Source organism: Talpa occidentalis, unplaced genomic scaffold, assembly GCF_014898055.3.
Source record: "Talpa occidentalis isolate TD23 unplaced genomic scaffold, MPIMG_talOcc4v2.1 talOcc4.16, whole genome shotgun sequence".
NCBI lineage: Eukaryota > Metazoa > Chordata > Mammalia > Eulipotyphla > Talpidae > Talpa > Talpa occidentalis.
The window spans coordinates 54,388,466-54,404,922 of NW_023601653.1; the positions used below are offsets into that span (position 1 = coordinate 54,388,466).

Consider the following 16,457-nt stretch of genomic DNA (forward strand, 5'->3'; position numbering starts at 1 on the left):
TCATCAGATGCAAGCTTCTTTTTCCTTTAGCTCTCAAAAAAATCTTTGTATTTTAATCCCATTTTACTAATTTTTTTCTAACCCCTTTCATTGTTACTGGATTGAACTTGAAATGCACTTCTGCTCTTCTGGAACTTGGATTCAGATACCTCCTTGGCTCCAGGTTTTCTTCCTGTCTTCTCACTGTTCCCTTACAGAGCAAGTGACTATTTCTCTCAGTATTTCTTAGGTTTCTGGTATACTTATACTTTGTTTTCTGCGTTTAGTCACTTATGCTATCATTTCCTCATTTTCTATGATCCCATTCAGTAATAGTTTTGATTAATGACTTCTATAGCCTTCAAGTTGGGGGAAATGTAATAAAGAGTTTCAAAGAATTCTTTTGAAAATTGGTTTTTATCATATAAAAATGTAGTTTTAACTCTAGTGTATTTTGGATTTTTTAAACACTTATTAAGTTTAAATTAAGCTATAGCAATACAGATATTTATATAGCTTTAATTTTAGAATAATTTTCATAAAATTTAATAAGCATTCGAAGTGTTCTTTATTACTCTACAATAGATCATTGCTGAATTCAACAATATATTTGATTAACACTTATTTTTAAATATCCTAATCTTTCAGCTTTACCACATTTTAAAGCAATCTATTGTGAATATATTATACTTAGCCTTTTAATTACAGTTTTTAATAAAGAATGCTTGCCCTCTATTTTAATAGCAGAGCATTACTGCTATTTTCTAACCTAGGTTAAGGGAGTAATCCTGTAATATTTAGTATAGTAAAACTTGAACTTAAATCATGAGCTTTATTATCACTTTGATATTTAGCATTTTTACAGTGAGACTTAACAATGTGAACTTGTGTTTTTTTCTCTCCTAGTGAAGAGGTCTGTATTTTATCTGCATCCGGCACGGCAGCTGTACTGAACCCTAGATTTCTGCAGGATGGCACCGTGGAGGGCTGTTTGGAACAGAGGTGGTCATGGCAGCCGGGGTTATTTTCCATTAGGGCAGAGAAAGGAGAGGTGGACTTTGTTCCCTTAGAACCAGGGTGGTTTTTCTCTGTGAGGGTGGGTAACAGTGGTACAGTTAATAATCAGGACCAGACACTTTACTGAACTTTAACTGACCTATAGCAACAAAGAAGTCTTGGATTCTGCACTTTATTGCATGTTTTATTTTTTTCAGTGTCTTGATAAGTGTCATATATAACTATGACATAAATAACTACCGAATGAAGAATTTCAAGTATACAGTTTTTAGTTTGGCACAGTAGAGAAATAATTTATTTTATTTGACTTTTCCTTTCCTTTTGTCTCACCTCCAAAACAGAAAAAGGTCGTGAAAAATTTTTACAAAGAAAATTCTTAATTTAGTAAAATAAAGCAATGTATTTTACCAAAATTATATATAAAAGCTTTATAAACAGTGAAGTATGGCTGTAATACATGTAATAGTGAAGTGAAAACACTGGATGGAATGAGATTGCTTTTCAGTTTATTTTATTCATGGTCTCTTTAATCTGCTTTTCACAAGCAGATGAAGTATCAGAATGGATGGATGGATGGAGAGAGAAAATGAGTAGTTTCGTATCACAGTCTACCTGGATAATGTAAATTTTAATTGTCCCTTATCCCCCAGTGTACATACTTGCTTTTTCCCCAGTATTTACTACATTAGTATTTAATAAGGAAAAAAGCGAAGATATTCTTTGTCAGACCAGATATACTAGACATTTGCAAGTCTTTATATAATAAAAAAGATTTTTTCAGTTTGGGAGGCAAACAGAAGATATTGGTCAGTTTCTTCTTCTGGTGGTATTAAAAGTGAACTTTGACCTATTATATTCCAAGACATTAAAATCATAAATAGGAAGGTGAAGGTGGTCGATTTTGAAGTATATTAAACAACTGGAATATTCTATCGAAAAACTGACTTCTCCAGTGAGTTGTCCTAGTGCAGCAGGAGAGTTCTTTCACAGTTGATTTCATTCTTGAGCACAGAGAAGCCAATGTAGCAGTGACCTGTCCCATGCAGCTTGCTTTTTTTTTCCTTTGTACTGTGACTTGCATAGATACAGTGAATTCTTTGATGTGGCTCTCCAGAGTAACAGATGCCATCTGTTTGTAAAAGACAAAAACCCCTTTTTTTCTGCTAAAGAAGTACTAGGGTTTCCTTGAGAAAACTTGAAAATTATGAGAGTAGAAGAGGAAAATTCGCTGTGATATCACTATTCAGAGAGTCCCATTTGTACATTGCAAATTTCAAATGCTTTCAAAAATGCCATTTTATTTTTTATTTCTTAACAAGTTACACCACTTAAGTTCAAATTTGTGTCAGTTGTTTAGTTAAAAACTGCTCCAGTTCTCATCCTTTTGTGACCCCTCATAATACTTGGGCTTTGGATTCAAATTGAAATTAAAGATGAAGTTTGCTGCTCAGTTCTTAGTATGACTGAGCAAGTTGCTTAGCATCTCAGGTAGGTTTCAGGCAAAGTAGAATAATTCTTGTCGCTGTCTGCTGGGCATTCCTTTTCTTCCTTAATTTTAAAAAATAAAAGGAATCTTTCTAGATAGATACTGTTATTCCTGTTTCATAGAGGTAGCTCTGAGAAGTTAAATGATTTGCTCAGGCTCGCACAAATTCACTCAGATCTGCTGATTTCCCATTTCTTCTAATACAGAGAATGCCATCTCAGCAATAAAAGAATAATATCTGGCAGTAATTTGAGTTAGAGAGTTAGTGTGTAAATTCAGTGAAATAATGTATGTGCAGAATCTGCAGAAAGCCTTGCTTCTAGGCTTCCAGGAAGGTGTCCTGTGAGTTTCCTTTCCCTTTTTGAAAAAAATGTGTATGCTTGGCAAGTTCCAACTTCTAAAGGACTACTTTATTAGAATACTACTAAAGGAATACTTACTAGAAAGAACTGAGAAACCATGTTTTTTCCAGAGCCCCAGAAGATGGTTTGTATGAGAGTCTGGATTTCTGCATGTAGCTTCTCTCTGTTTCCATTCCTGTTCTCCTAGTTTCCTTTAATTAAATGAATGAAAAAATAATCATTCTAAAATGAATTTATAAATAGCATGTTACAACAAACATTTACAGTGACTAAGAGGCATGTGGTTTATATATATGTTGTTTATGAAACACAGGTGTTTGGTTTCTCAGAAATGTTCAAACAGTCTTTGGAGATTATACAGAGTATAGATCTGTCTATTTTTCATGTACTTTTTTTCTTTGTAGATATATTTGTTTATAATCTTAATGTTTTTTCAAATTGGTAGATTGGCTAAAGTTTTTGCTTAGGAAATTTTTTATGATTGTATTTGTCTTATATTTTCTAGCCAGTAGGGAGATAAACCTTTACTATCCAACCACTTGTTTTTGTGTTGAATACCAAAGTGAAAACCTTGGTATAATAGTTTTTGTTAGGTGATAAGTCATCAAACATATGCATTGATGCAAAATGATTTTATAATTGTATAAGCTTTTCCTCTCAAAAGAAAGTATATGGTTCTGATTTCATAGTCATTACTAATTCTTTTTGGTCACGTTGGTACTCTTATCTACTGTGGAGGAAAGTGTGGTGTAGTTTGTATGCAAGTACTATATATGTAATGTATGTTTTTGAAACATTTTCAAAAAGCCTTAACATTTTTTCTCAATGTATTCAAATAGGCTAGAAGAAAACCTGCCTGCAGGCTGTGGGTTCTGCCATATACCATATGATGAACTGAATATGCCATTTCCAGCTCATCTCACCTATTGCTATAACTGCAGGAAACAAAAAGTCCCTGATGTTCTCTTTACCACAATAGACCTCCCAGTAGATGCCACAGTTATTGGGAAAGGTTGTCTTATTCAGGCCAGGTATGTTTGTGGAAACAATATTTGGGGTCCCTGAAAGAGTATGGGGTATGACTGGAAATAGCCCTTTATTTCCAAATATCTATCTGTTTCCTAGCTGCATGTCTTGGGCAGGATGGGCAATTCTGTGCCTTGTATTTTATCATAAGTGAAATCGGGAAGAAAAATACTATCTTTATAAAATGCTAAGTTTAAATGCAAAAGCAGTTTAAACATTTAAGCATTTAAGTTCTGTACAAGTGTTTATTACCACAGAGATAATTAGCTTCTTGAAAGCGAGGGATGTGACTCAGTATGCTTGAATGGTATTACACCCTCATCATTAAAGTATAGACTTTTGGAGACTTAGTTTATTGTAGGGCCCTTTTGTGTAGTCCTTGAAGTTACAAAGTGGGAAATTCAAATTTATTAGATTTTTCAATACCCCCAAAACAAAATAGTTTTTTATGATTGCATGCAGTTATGAAACCTACATTCTCTGGTAATTTTGGTCAATATTTATTTCATTTCTAAGAGTTTGAGGTTTTTTTTAAGATTTATTTATGCACACAAGAGCTAGGGTGTAGGCCAGAGATGTTGGGGGGGGGTGGTGAGAGGATTCACCAGAGACAAAATGGGGAGCAGAACTGGCAAAATGACAGAAATACACTGCTGAGGAGAGCAGTGGGTAAGACAGAAGAGGTCTGCTGCACCTTGTGGGCTAGCTCCCTGGCCAGGGATCAAACTCGTGCTTCAGTGGCTGCTGATTGTTTTATAATGCTGAGACTTAACCCTTTGCACCACCAGGAAGGCCCTGAGATTTTTTTCTTTTTGTTTATTGAACTGTGACTTTTAGCAGAAGCCTGTATAATGAATAGGTGATGGAAAAGATTATTGATATAACTTAATAAACTCATTTGAAACAATTAAATATTGTCTCACTTTAAGAAAGTTCTAAATATTGGATATTTCTTAAGGTATATCAAGAATACCATTCTCTTACTAAATTACTTTCATTACAGGTTATGTCGCTTAAAAAAGAAAGCACAGGCAGAAGCAAATGCCACAGCTATCAGTAATTTGTTACCATTTATGGAATATGAAGTGCATACTCAGCTAATGAATAAACTAAAACTCAAAGGAATGAATGCATTATTTGGACTCAGAATTCAGATCACAGTGGGTGAAAATATGTTAATGGGCTTAGCGGTAAGTTTAGATGTTTTGGTTTTGTTTTGTGATTTCTGCAGTGTAGATTTTGTATAAGAGCAAATGTGTAAATTTCTGTATGTAGGGGATAATTGTATGGTGATGATAAACTGATTAGGTATCACAGTTTCTTATCAAAAGAGAATTCTGATGATTAAAGGAAGTAATATGATTTTAATTAAAATAGTTAACATTTACATTAATTTGGGGGAAAAGGTGTTTATTGTTGATTGGTTGAACACTCTCCTGCTTAATAGTGAGAATGTAACATTAATATGCAATTTGGGCTGAATACAAGGTTAGTTATTAATGCATGCCTGTAGGAACTAAGTACTTATTCAAAGGCTTATAATATGTTGTGCCAGCTGTAGCAAACTCTTAGGCTGTTTGAGCCCCAGATAATAGTCAGTAACCTGGTATAATCCTTCACTGCTGCTTTCAATACTACCTTTCCTGATTCTTACTCATCTTTCCCTTCTTGGTCATCAGTGATGCTTATGGCACTGTGTTTTTACTTGTGCACTTAAATCTCAAAGTCTCTAGAGTAGCTTCCATGATGGCTAATCTCTGCTGAGTGGCACTGTGCTGCTCCACAGGAATGTGCATTATCTTTGCTTTACAAGAGGAGAAAAGGATGCTGTGATAGGTTGAGAGTTGTCCGAAGCAATACAGTTACATTTTTCAAACTGGTTTTTCTGGCCCAGGCCTATCTGTTTCCAGAGGTTTTGTGTTCTCGCCCATTCTGAACTGGTTGTCTCATTAATGAATGCAGTTCAGGAGAGTGCAGTAGGCACGGAGGTCATGCCTAGTCTGGGGCATGATGCAGGATGGACACTAATCACAAACAGGAGAGCTCTTGGAGAGCAGTTCCATATACTGCACAGACTTCATCATAGTGTTAGATTCCTTTTAGGATGGACTTCAGCAAAACTGGCAAGTGATAATTTAAAAATATGAAAATGTAAAATATCCAGAGGTAAAAAACTTGTTTTCTCTTTTCCCCATTTCACTTTTGATGTTAATAATTTGATATCTATATTTCTATATATTTTTTGCTTTGCTATATAAACATGTCAGCATACATGCACATAGGTATGTGTGTGTGTATATATATATATATACACACACACACACACACACATACCCACACATGCACATATTATCTTGGTTTGCATTTCCCTTAATCATTTCCCAGTACTGATGGTATGCAGTACTGTAGTCATTTAATAATAATACTAATAACCATTTAATTAAATATTTAAATCTGACTCAAGTAAAGTTTTCATCTTAGTAATTATGGGGGTGGGCTGGTGTAGTGTAAAATTTGTGGATTCAGAGTGAGAAGCAGATTCAGATCTCTTCTTGCACATTTGTTGACTGTGATCTTGAGTGAATTTCTTATCCTTTCTGGATTTCACATTGCTTTGTAAATGTTTCCCCTTACTTTGCCACTTAAAAGGTAGATTATATATTTATTCATGAAAAACTTACTTTTTAGAAACTATTTTTTTCAATAAATTTATTTCTTACAATCATAAGGTAAAAAGTTTGAAAGTTTGCTACTGTCCCTTACCTGCCAGGGTCTGTACCAGAAGCAGCCAACCTTGTTGCTGGTTAGATTTTTCTGTGCCTTCCCACATATATCCTGTGCATACACTGATGCTGAGGAACTTTTCCCTGCAGGGCTCCTCCTCCTAGTATTCCCAAATGTGAAAACTTAATGACTTTTTTTTTTTTTGCATAGAAGACCTGGGGTGTAGGCCAGAGGTGCAGGGGGTGGGGAGTGAGAGGATTCACCAGAGATGGAGTGGGGAGCAGAACAGGCTGATTTACAGAAATACACTGCTACAGGGAGCAACGGGCGAGACAGGAGAGGTCTGCTGTGCCATGTGGGTTGCTCCCTGGCCGGGGATCCAACTCAAGCCAGGCAATAGTGGTGATAGCACTGAGACTTAACCCTTAGGTCACCAAGGAAACCCAATAACCATTATTCTTTAGATTTTTTTTCTGATTTCTTCTCCATTATGTTTACAAGTCGGCCACAGGTGTATACTTAGCAGCTTTACCAACGCCTGGTGGTATTCAGATTGCCGGAAAGACTCCTAACGATGGCTCATATGAACAGCATATATCTCATATGCAAAAGAAGATCAATGACACGATTGCTAAGAACAAAGAGTTATATGAAATCAATCCTCCAGTAAGTAAAATACATCTACACTGTGGATACATTAAGTTGTTGTTTAGTTATTACTTTATTTTTAGATGATCTTTTTTGAACATAAAACATTTTTTTATTTAGATGGGCTCTCCTCATGATTCATCCTTTCACTGCTCTTTATATCTTGGCTCAGCTGTCTCCTTCTTAGGGGGAACAGCCCTTATTATAATTCTGCTGTCAACTTTTGATACATTCTATCTGCCTAAGTGTTTTATTGTTTTCTGTTACTCATATCTGTGTATCTGTGTTTGTAGTTTTGAATTTTGTCTATTGCTTGTTACTCTCAGTAGAATAAAGCTCCACCAGGATTGTCTTCCTAGTGCCTCGGGCATTTTTTCCTGGTAGTAGCCTCTCAATCCTCATTGAATGACTAGAATGGTCTAATTTTTTTTTTGGAAAAAGGATTGCTTATCTACAGTAAAAATGTGAAAAAAATACAGTTTTCCAGTTTTAGCTTCTTATAATTTTCCTACCAGTTATTTCCATGGTCCGTCTTCTCATCAAAGTGGAGTAGCTCTCCCAGTGCTACCTGCTCTACTGAAGCCTGATGGCCACAGTGTGAAGGCAGTGAGAGTGCCGCTGGCCTTAGAGGGAAGCTGTTTGTTTTTATGAGTCTCTGATAATTAAATGCTTCAGTAAAATGAAAGTGGCCAACATTAGTAACATTTTTATTAGAATTTAATTTTGTGTATATAGTGAATTTTGGTTGGTCTTCTAGAATAGTGTGCAGCTGAATTCTAGCTTCAGATTCACTACTTTCTAGAAAAGTTGTTAAACTAGGAGGAATTTTAAAGTTTTTAGCTAGAGCTGTGCTATTCCATGTGATAGATACTGGCTGTGTGTGGTTATTGAGCATGTGATGTGTGGCTGATCTAAATTGAGATGTATCGTAAGTTTAAGATATACAGTGGATTTTGAAAGCTTAGTACAAAAAGGAAAGTGAAATACCTCATGAATGTGTTTTTGGATAGATAGCATGTTGAAAATGGATATATTGAGTTTAAAACAACTTTTTTTTTTTAAATTGATACCATATTTTTTACTTTATTACCTTAAGACTTGCTTTATATTTTTGTTGAACAGTGCTGCTATAGAGCTGCTTTAAATTCAATAAAAATATCGAAGTGTTCATACATAAATACTTGAAAACCATCTTTGTTAAATTAAGGTTTTCCATTGCAACACTGCACTGACTGCTTGTATTGCAGTATGTTATTTTTCTTTTGTAATTGTAGGTTGATATTTGAATATCTACTGTTGATGTCCATTGGGGAGAATGATTTGAAAACTGTATGTTAGGACTCAATGATCAGTTTTACAGTGTGAACTGAACCCTGTTTCTTAGTAGTGTTGGTAACTCTAATTCCATCCTGATCTACCACAGGGAGAACTGGCCCCTTTCCACCTCATTGTGTGCCTGTTGTACCTGCCTGTGCTTTTGTCATAGTGCCAGGGACATAGTATTGATGAGGTTTCACATGTCTCTCTTCATTTCCTACCACACAAGCCCCTTGATGACAGGGACATATTTAAATAGAATGATTTATGCTACTTCATTCAATAAATATTTATTGAGCTTTTACTTTACTGCTATCTTTTAGAGGAGGGAATAAATCTTATGATTTTTTAAAATTTCAGAATATATGGATTTCATTATATGGAGTATAACTGTGTTTCCACAAAAGGAGTAATCAATTTGTGAATCTTATAATTTCTTTTTTTTAATTATAGCTCTTGACTCTAATAGTCTTTTAGCATAACATCTCAGAATTTATTTGACAAAGCCAAGGTATGAGGGTAATTACCAGCTTCCTACATGATATGATACTCATATCATTGCTTTCTTTTCGATTTTTTTTTAAGATATATTTATTCATTTATACAAGAACTGGGGTACAGGCCAGATGCACGGGAGGGTGAGAGAATTCACCAGAGACAGAGCGGGGAACAGAACAGGCAGACTGACGAAATACACTGCTGAAGGGAGCAACGGGTGAGACAGGAGAGGTCCGCCCCACCATGTGGGACCCTCGCTGGCTGGCCTGGATCGAACCAGTGCTGCAGAGGCTACGAACAGCTTCAAAGCACTGCACTCAACTGCCTGCACCACCAGGGGAGGTCCTCTTTTCAATTTTCTAAACAATGTATGCCCTCACTGTGGATCACAGTGTTGCTTTTCTTAGGAAGATAGTCCCCACTATGTGAATGCTGCTATTGGATTTCTTTCTCAATACATTGAATAGTGTTTCTAATGCTGAGGTTCAGCATTACTGAAATGCAGAAAATTCAATCATCCAAAGGTATAAAAGCAGTGTAGAACATTTAGAATGGCAGTACCAGTGATGCAACATCATTATGAATTTAAGATATATTAAATACTGGAGAGTTATATTTGTTAGGTGCATGATACAGTGATTTTAAATTGCTTTGACACTATAAAAAGATGTGTGGCATTAGTGGGAAGAACATCACACTGTGAGTCAAATAACTGACCTGGACAGACTCCTCACTCAGGTGGGTGCCTCTGAACTGCAGCTCGTCCTCACTGGTGCAGTTATTACCATAAGGTATCCTGTCACACAGATAGAGGACAGCTTGACTTGTGTGCAAATAAGATACACAGATGTGAAAGTATCCATTTATACTGTCTATAGATAGCTATGTCATAAAGCTGTGTGGTGCTAGTCTTATATAGGGTATATACTAGCATTCTTCTGCAATGAACATTTGAAACTATATGTTGGAAAATCTTTCTCTGACAATTTCCTTTTTTTTCCTTTTTAAAGATAGCTCTCTTTCAGCAATGATAGACTATGTCTTTTGTATTTGTGCTTACAGATCCATATTTCCTGATACTCTTTGTGGCCAACAGGTATTTAGAACTTCTAGTTAGTTCTGGCCTTTGGCTATACAATACATAAAAGTAAATGAATTCTTACAGGTTTCATACCACACACTGACCTCGAAAAGATTATTATTGCTAACTACCAAAGTTTATTTAACTTAATAAGTTGCACATTGAATACATGCAAAATATAAGTGTTAAATATACTTACACATATTCCACATTTTATTATGTGGCACTTTGAAAAGTTACCACTGGATTAGAAAAAAATATAAGAGATCAGAATCCTATTTGAGGACATAAATCTTTTTTTTTTTTAATATGTATTCTTTTTTTTTTTTTTAAGATTTATTTATTTGTTTATACAAGCACTGGGTACAGTCAGAAGCCTTGGAGGGTGAGAGAATTCACCAGAGCCAGAGCGGGGAATAGAACAGGCAGACTGACGAAATACACTGCTGAGGGGAGCAGTGGGTGCGGCAGGAGAGGTCATTCGCACCGTGTGGGACCCTCGCCGGTGGCTGGGGATCGAACTGGTGCTGCAGAGGCTGCAGGCAGCTTCACAGCCCAGCGTTCAACTGCTGTGCCACCAGGGGAGGCCCTTTTTTTTTTTTTTAAAGATTTATTTATTTATGCATACAAGAGCTGGTGCACAGGCCAGAGATGCGGGGGGTGAGAGGATCCACCAGTTTCAGAGTGGGGAACAGGACAGGCAGATGTACTGAAATACACTGCTAAGGGGAGCAGCAGGTGAGTCAGGAGAGGTCTGCTGCGCTATGTGGGTTTCTCCCTGGCCGGCCAGGGATCGAACTCGTGCTACAGAGGCTGCGGATTGCTTCATAGTGCAGTGCTTAACCCCTTGCACCACCAGGGAGGCCCAATTTTTTTTTTTTAAAGATTTATTTATTTATGATTACAAGAACTGGGGTACAGGCCAGATGCATGGGAGGTGAGAGGATATACCAGAGACAGAGTGGGGAACAGAACAGGCAGATAGACTGAAGTACACTGCTGAGGGGAGCAGCGGGCGAGTCAGGAGATCTGCTGCACCATGTGAGTAGCTCCCTGGCCAGGGATCGAACTCATGGTGCAGAAGCTGCAGAGAGCTTCACAGCGCTGCACTCAACCCCCTGTGCCACCAGGGAGGCCCGAGGACATGGACTCTTAGAACTTTAAAATGCTATGTAGAAAATACCTCTGAGCTGAAAGGACTGCCAATTCCATTATTCATTGTAGTGTCTGCTGTGTACATTAGATTCTAGTATTTCCTTGCTGTATCTGTGTGTCTGTGACAGTTCTATATGTTTCTGGATAAGTGCATCAAGGTGCTATTACTGATTAAAGGAAGTACCTATGTGCTCTATAAAAAGTTAATTAGTCATAGAGGTTAGACTTAAATATAGGCTATGAATATATTGTACAGACTTTCCCCAGCTTCAGTTTGTTACCTATTAATATAACAGTTTAAAACCCAACTGAAAAAAGACTGTCTAATATGATATAAACCAGGTTATTTTTCTTTTAGGAGATAACTGAAGAGATTATAGGATCACCTATACCAGAACCTAGACAGCGCTCAAGACTTTTGAGATCTCAGTCAGAAAGCTCTGATGAGGTTACAGAATTGGACCTTTCACACGGAAAAAAAGACGCTTTTGTTTTGGAGGTATATTGCACTGAACAAATTTCTTCAGGTTTTTGAAAGAAGATGTGCATTGTTACAGTCACATGCTAAATTGGTGTGATACTTTCTTGTCTTTGCAACTATTATAGCTATCAAGAGAATATTTTATTATAGTTATTGCAACAAACTTGAAAATATCAACTTGGTAGTATATTTTATGCACATGGAAAAGTTAATGTATGGGTTCAAATAAAATTAAAATGGTAAACTTTTAGAGCTATTTCTGTGGACTTGAATGAATTTAAATTAGAAATTAAAGAACTATTCTTTTTGTATTATCTGGGGTGGGGTCCAGGAATCTGCTTAACAAATTCTGCAGATGATTTTAAGCGTTAGCTGAAGTTTAGTCTAGAGCATTGCTGGTCTGTCCAACCCTAAGATCCTGGCTCAGTGGAGAACAGAGGTGCATCAAATGTGGCAGGAGACCAAGGGCAAGGTGCAGATTCAGGAAGCAATGGGACAAAGACAGGTTTGTGGTTGGATAAGGCTTGAGATGTGGGATGGATTTCAGGGAGTATTGACTTGAAAATGTGGGTAGCTCCAATGAAGAAGCAAAAGTGATTCTTTAAATCCAAAGGGTGATTTGAGGGGACTTGGAGAGTGTGCTTTAGAACTTAAAACTGAGATGTAGGCATGAGATTCGATCAGGTCCAGCCAGGTATTTTCACAGAGCCAGGATACTCACATTGGAGTATCATAATGTAGGAGAACAGGATTTGGACTTATTTTTTCAAGCATATGTTAAATTTATCTCAATGTAGGTCTCTCATGGAGCAATTATGTTTTTAGTAAAAAGTTTTTTTTAAAGTTACATTTTATTAATTCAAGAAAATTGATGTCATTGCTTATAATTTTTTTGTTTTTTGAAATATACCCTCAAAAAGTTTTGAGAAAAGGGTCTTTTTTAAAAAACTCAGTAAATTTATTATATAAATAATATTTCACTTAGAAGTATTTGTAATATGATGGAATGCTTTTACAGATGACAGAAGTTTTTTAAGTTTTACATTTAACTTAAGAGAAAATAGCCCTACTTTTCCTTGATGCTTATATTTCTATTTAATAAATAACAACGTAAAAAATTCTTAAAAATTTGAAAGGATTATATATTTACTACTTATTTAATAGCTTTAATTTTTATTTTCAGATTGATGACACAGATGCTATGGAAGATGTACATTCTCTACTTACTGATGTTCCTCCTCCCTCAGGTGAACAAAAAACAGTTACCTTTGAGATGAGATTAGCTTTGTATATTATATTTCATTAATTATTGTAGTACTAACTTTATTCTAAAGGATTTATCAATGTCATGTCCTTCACATGCTTGCTGCTCTAAAGCTGAAAACACAGAGTTTAAAAATACTTAACCTTAGAAGTTAAGTGGAACTAATTTTCAATCTTTTTATGCTTAAACATGAAAAAAGGTAGATAATTTATTCTATCCTGCAGTTACAGAGTTAAAAAAATTTAATTTTCAAAAATATAATAAATGGTTCATACATGGAGAACCTCGTGTAATAATTGAAAAATGCTATTCTTTAACACAAAAATAAATGAAATATTGCCATAAACTTTAATTATGATTTATTTTGACAGGCTTTTATAGTTGCAATACAGAAATTATGCCTGGTATAAATAATTGGACTTCTGAAATACAGGTACACCTTTCATTGTTTATTTTTGGGAAATATATATAATTATTTTTAGCAAATTTCTTCTTAATATACGTATTTTTTAATAAATTATTGAAAAATGTTATCCTTTTTCATGCCACATTAGTTATTATTGCTCATTACTGGCTGTTTTATCAACTGTTACAGTACTTAAATTTAAAAAAATAAGATAACATGTTTTATCTCTCCATATTTAGATGTTCACATCAGTAAGAGTAATCCGATTAAGCAGCCTTAACCTGACTAATCAAGCTCTCAATAAGAACTTTAATGATCTCTGTGAAAATTTGCTCAAGGTAGGAATGTTCTATTTTAATTAAAACTAAGAATTAAGAAAAGGAAAGTGTCTATCAGGAATACACTACAGAAATATTATTTTTATTTGCATATCAATCTTAACTCCATGAGAAAAGTGTTCAAGTTTTCCTCTCCATTTTAACTTAAAAAACTATAAAATAATTATATTTTAAGTTATTTCATAGATTTAAACTTCATAAAAATTATTGTATGGTGTAATTTTAAAGTCTTTTTTCCCCTGTAACTTTTGTGATTTAATCTTTTAAAGTATCCAAATGTGCATTAAAAAGTGGGTTTTTATCCAATTTTTAAATAAAAGAAATTATATTATGAATGTTTTCTATTGTATGGAGCCTGTATTTTTAAATTTTTTTTATAGTTCAAAATCTTTATTGTTTGTAACTGTTTGCACAATAAAACCCACACATTTAATAGGATTTTAAAGAAGTATAAATCTGACTTCAACAACTTTTCCATAATTCTCTCTTACTCTGTCCCTTGCACAGCTGTACTCCAGTCAGCTAGTGTTCAACATCTACCTTTCCAAATCTGTGTCCCTTTGTTCATAGAGTTCTCTTTGCCTTCAATGTTTCCTCTACTTCTCTAGTTTTTTTTTTTTTTTTACATCATTGTTCATTTTTAAACAATATTTGCTTCCCCCCACCCCCTCAGGTGTAGTCCCCATAGAGTTTCCCTCACCAATGCACCCGTGCACCATCACCTCAGTCCCCTGTGCTCCTCCCTCCTTCCCTCTGATCTCTCTCCCGCCTCCTCCCCTGCAATATGTCTCTGATTTATAATTGTCTGTTTTTGCTTTGTTGTGCTTTATACTATTAATTCTTTTTTACACTGATGTTTTATTTGGTTCCCCTATATTCCTGCTATAAGTGAAACCATCCGATATTTTTCTTTTTCCTTCTGTAGAGCCTGTATTTTAAACTGCGGTCTATGATCCCTTGCTGCCTTTGCCATGTCAATTTTACAGTATCTCTGCCTGAAGATGAATTAATTCAGGTAATTAAGAGTCACTCTGTTTTTTCCCAGCTTTATTGAGATGTAATTGACACATACCATTGTATATGCTTAAAGTGCACAAACATGATGATCTGATAAAGGTATACAGTGGAATGATTACCACAGTAAAGCTAGTTAACAATTCCATTGCCTCATGTAATAATTGCCACTGGGGGGGTGTTAAGAACATTAAGATATACCATCTTAGAAACTTTACACACATGCTATACTGTTAGCTATAGTCACCATGCTGCACATGAAATCCCTGGAAATTTATACCCTGTGACAAACATCTCTTCATTTCCTCTCCCCCATGTAGATCCTGCAGCCACACCCTCCTCTAGATGAATGTGGCTTGTTTTAGACACTCATATAAGTGAGAACAAACAGTATTTTTTGTCTACCTTATTTCACTGAGATTCAATCTGTTGTTAAAGACTTCTGGCTTTTATTTGTTTCAGTATTACAGTTTTTCCTTCAGTAGATAAACTGTTTTGCTTTCAAATCTTTGATTGAATCAACCACATGGTGTATATTTTGCTCTTCTGAACTCTGGTTACCTAAAGGTAGACCACCTGTGTGCTGTGGGATCTGTCCAGTAGCAAGTGTGCTTATGTGGAGTTTCTCCAGTCTCCATCTTTTAGAGAAGTTTCTTGAGCTCCTTCTGAATACTGTGGTTTAGAATACATGTTGACCTTGGTTGTTTGAATATCAGAGGGTATGTGTAATTCTGGTTGAGAATGTTAACCAGGCTAGGCCCATCAGCCAGCTAGTATAAGTTGTTCATGGTTCTGAAAAAGGATTTGTAAATTTTCTTTAAAAAATTGGTAAAAGTTGTAAATTTGACAGTGGTTATTTTGCTAATTATATTGTTCTTATGATTCCAGGTTACAGTCACAGCAGTTGCAATAACTTTTGACAAAAATCAGGCTTTACAGACCACAAAAACACATGTTGAAAAGTCATTGCAAAGAGGTAAACTGATGACGGATGGTTCATGTTCACCTACATTGTACTTCAGTGATAAAATACAGGGGACAGGGAGAATCCATTAATAACTTATCTCTTGAAGACCACATTTTCTGTTTATCTTTATGAGATATCTATGTTACTAACTTGATATTTTTTTTTTTTAAGATTTATTTATTTGTGCATACAAGAACTGGGGTACAGGCCAGAGTTGTAGGGGGTGAGAGGATTCACCAGAGACAGAGTGGGCAACAGAACAGGCGGATTGACTGAAATACACTGCTGAGGGGAGCAGCGGGCGAGTCAGGAGAGGTCTGCTGTACCATGTGGGTAGCTCCCTGGCCTGGGATCAAACTTGTGCTGCAGTGGCTGTGGCTGGCTCCACAGGTTGTGTCTTAACCTCTTACACCACCAGGGAGGCCCCCTACTAACTCAATATTTTTCACACATGAAGAAGTGGTTGACTGATGTTTACATAGAGAGTACTGCTATTTTGTGGACTTAGGTTATAGTTCATTAATTTTGCAGTAATTTGGAGGTCCCTATCTTGGGCTCTCTAAAGAGGTTTTCAAGGCATCTGGGAACGTACTCAAGGTGGTGAAAATCATCTATTTTTCTTAAGAAAGGTCCTAGTGTACTCATCAGAGTCTCAGAGTTGTCCATCAAATAAAATATAGAAAGAACCATTGTT

General features: G+C 35.7%; 1 protein-coding gene across 7 annotated transcripts in view; it reads left to right on the forward strand.

Moving 5' to 3' along the window:
- C2CD5 (C2 calcium dependent domain containing 5) overlaps positions 1-16,457 on the forward strand; it is an 86,983-nt gene that overhangs the window by 53,458 nt on the left and 17,068 nt on the right. For all 7 annotated transcript variants that reach the window (XR_005125790.1, XR_005125791.1, XM_037514232.2 and 4 more), the window contains 10 exons: positions 886-981; positions 3,684-3,875; positions 4,874-5,060; positions 7,096-7,260; positions 11,652-11,792; positions 12,958-13,021; positions 13,410-13,471; positions 13,684-13,782; positions 14,708-14,797; positions 15,685-15,772. Coding sequence is in view for 5 of the 7 variants with exons in the window: in XM_037514232.2 (XP_037370129.1) it covers positions 886-981; positions 3,684-3,875; positions 4,874-5,060; positions 7,096-7,260; positions 11,652-11,792; positions 12,958-13,021; positions 13,410-13,471; positions 13,684-13,782; positions 14,708-14,797; positions 15,685-15,772 (1,184 nt within the window). In the remaining 2 variants the exon portion in view is untranslated. The remainder of the gene's footprint in view (positions 1-885; positions 982-3,683; positions 3,876-4,873; positions 5,061-7,095; positions 7,261-11,651; positions 11,793-12,957; positions 13,022-13,409; positions 13,472-13,683; positions 13,783-14,707; positions 14,798-15,684; positions 15,773-16,457) is intronic.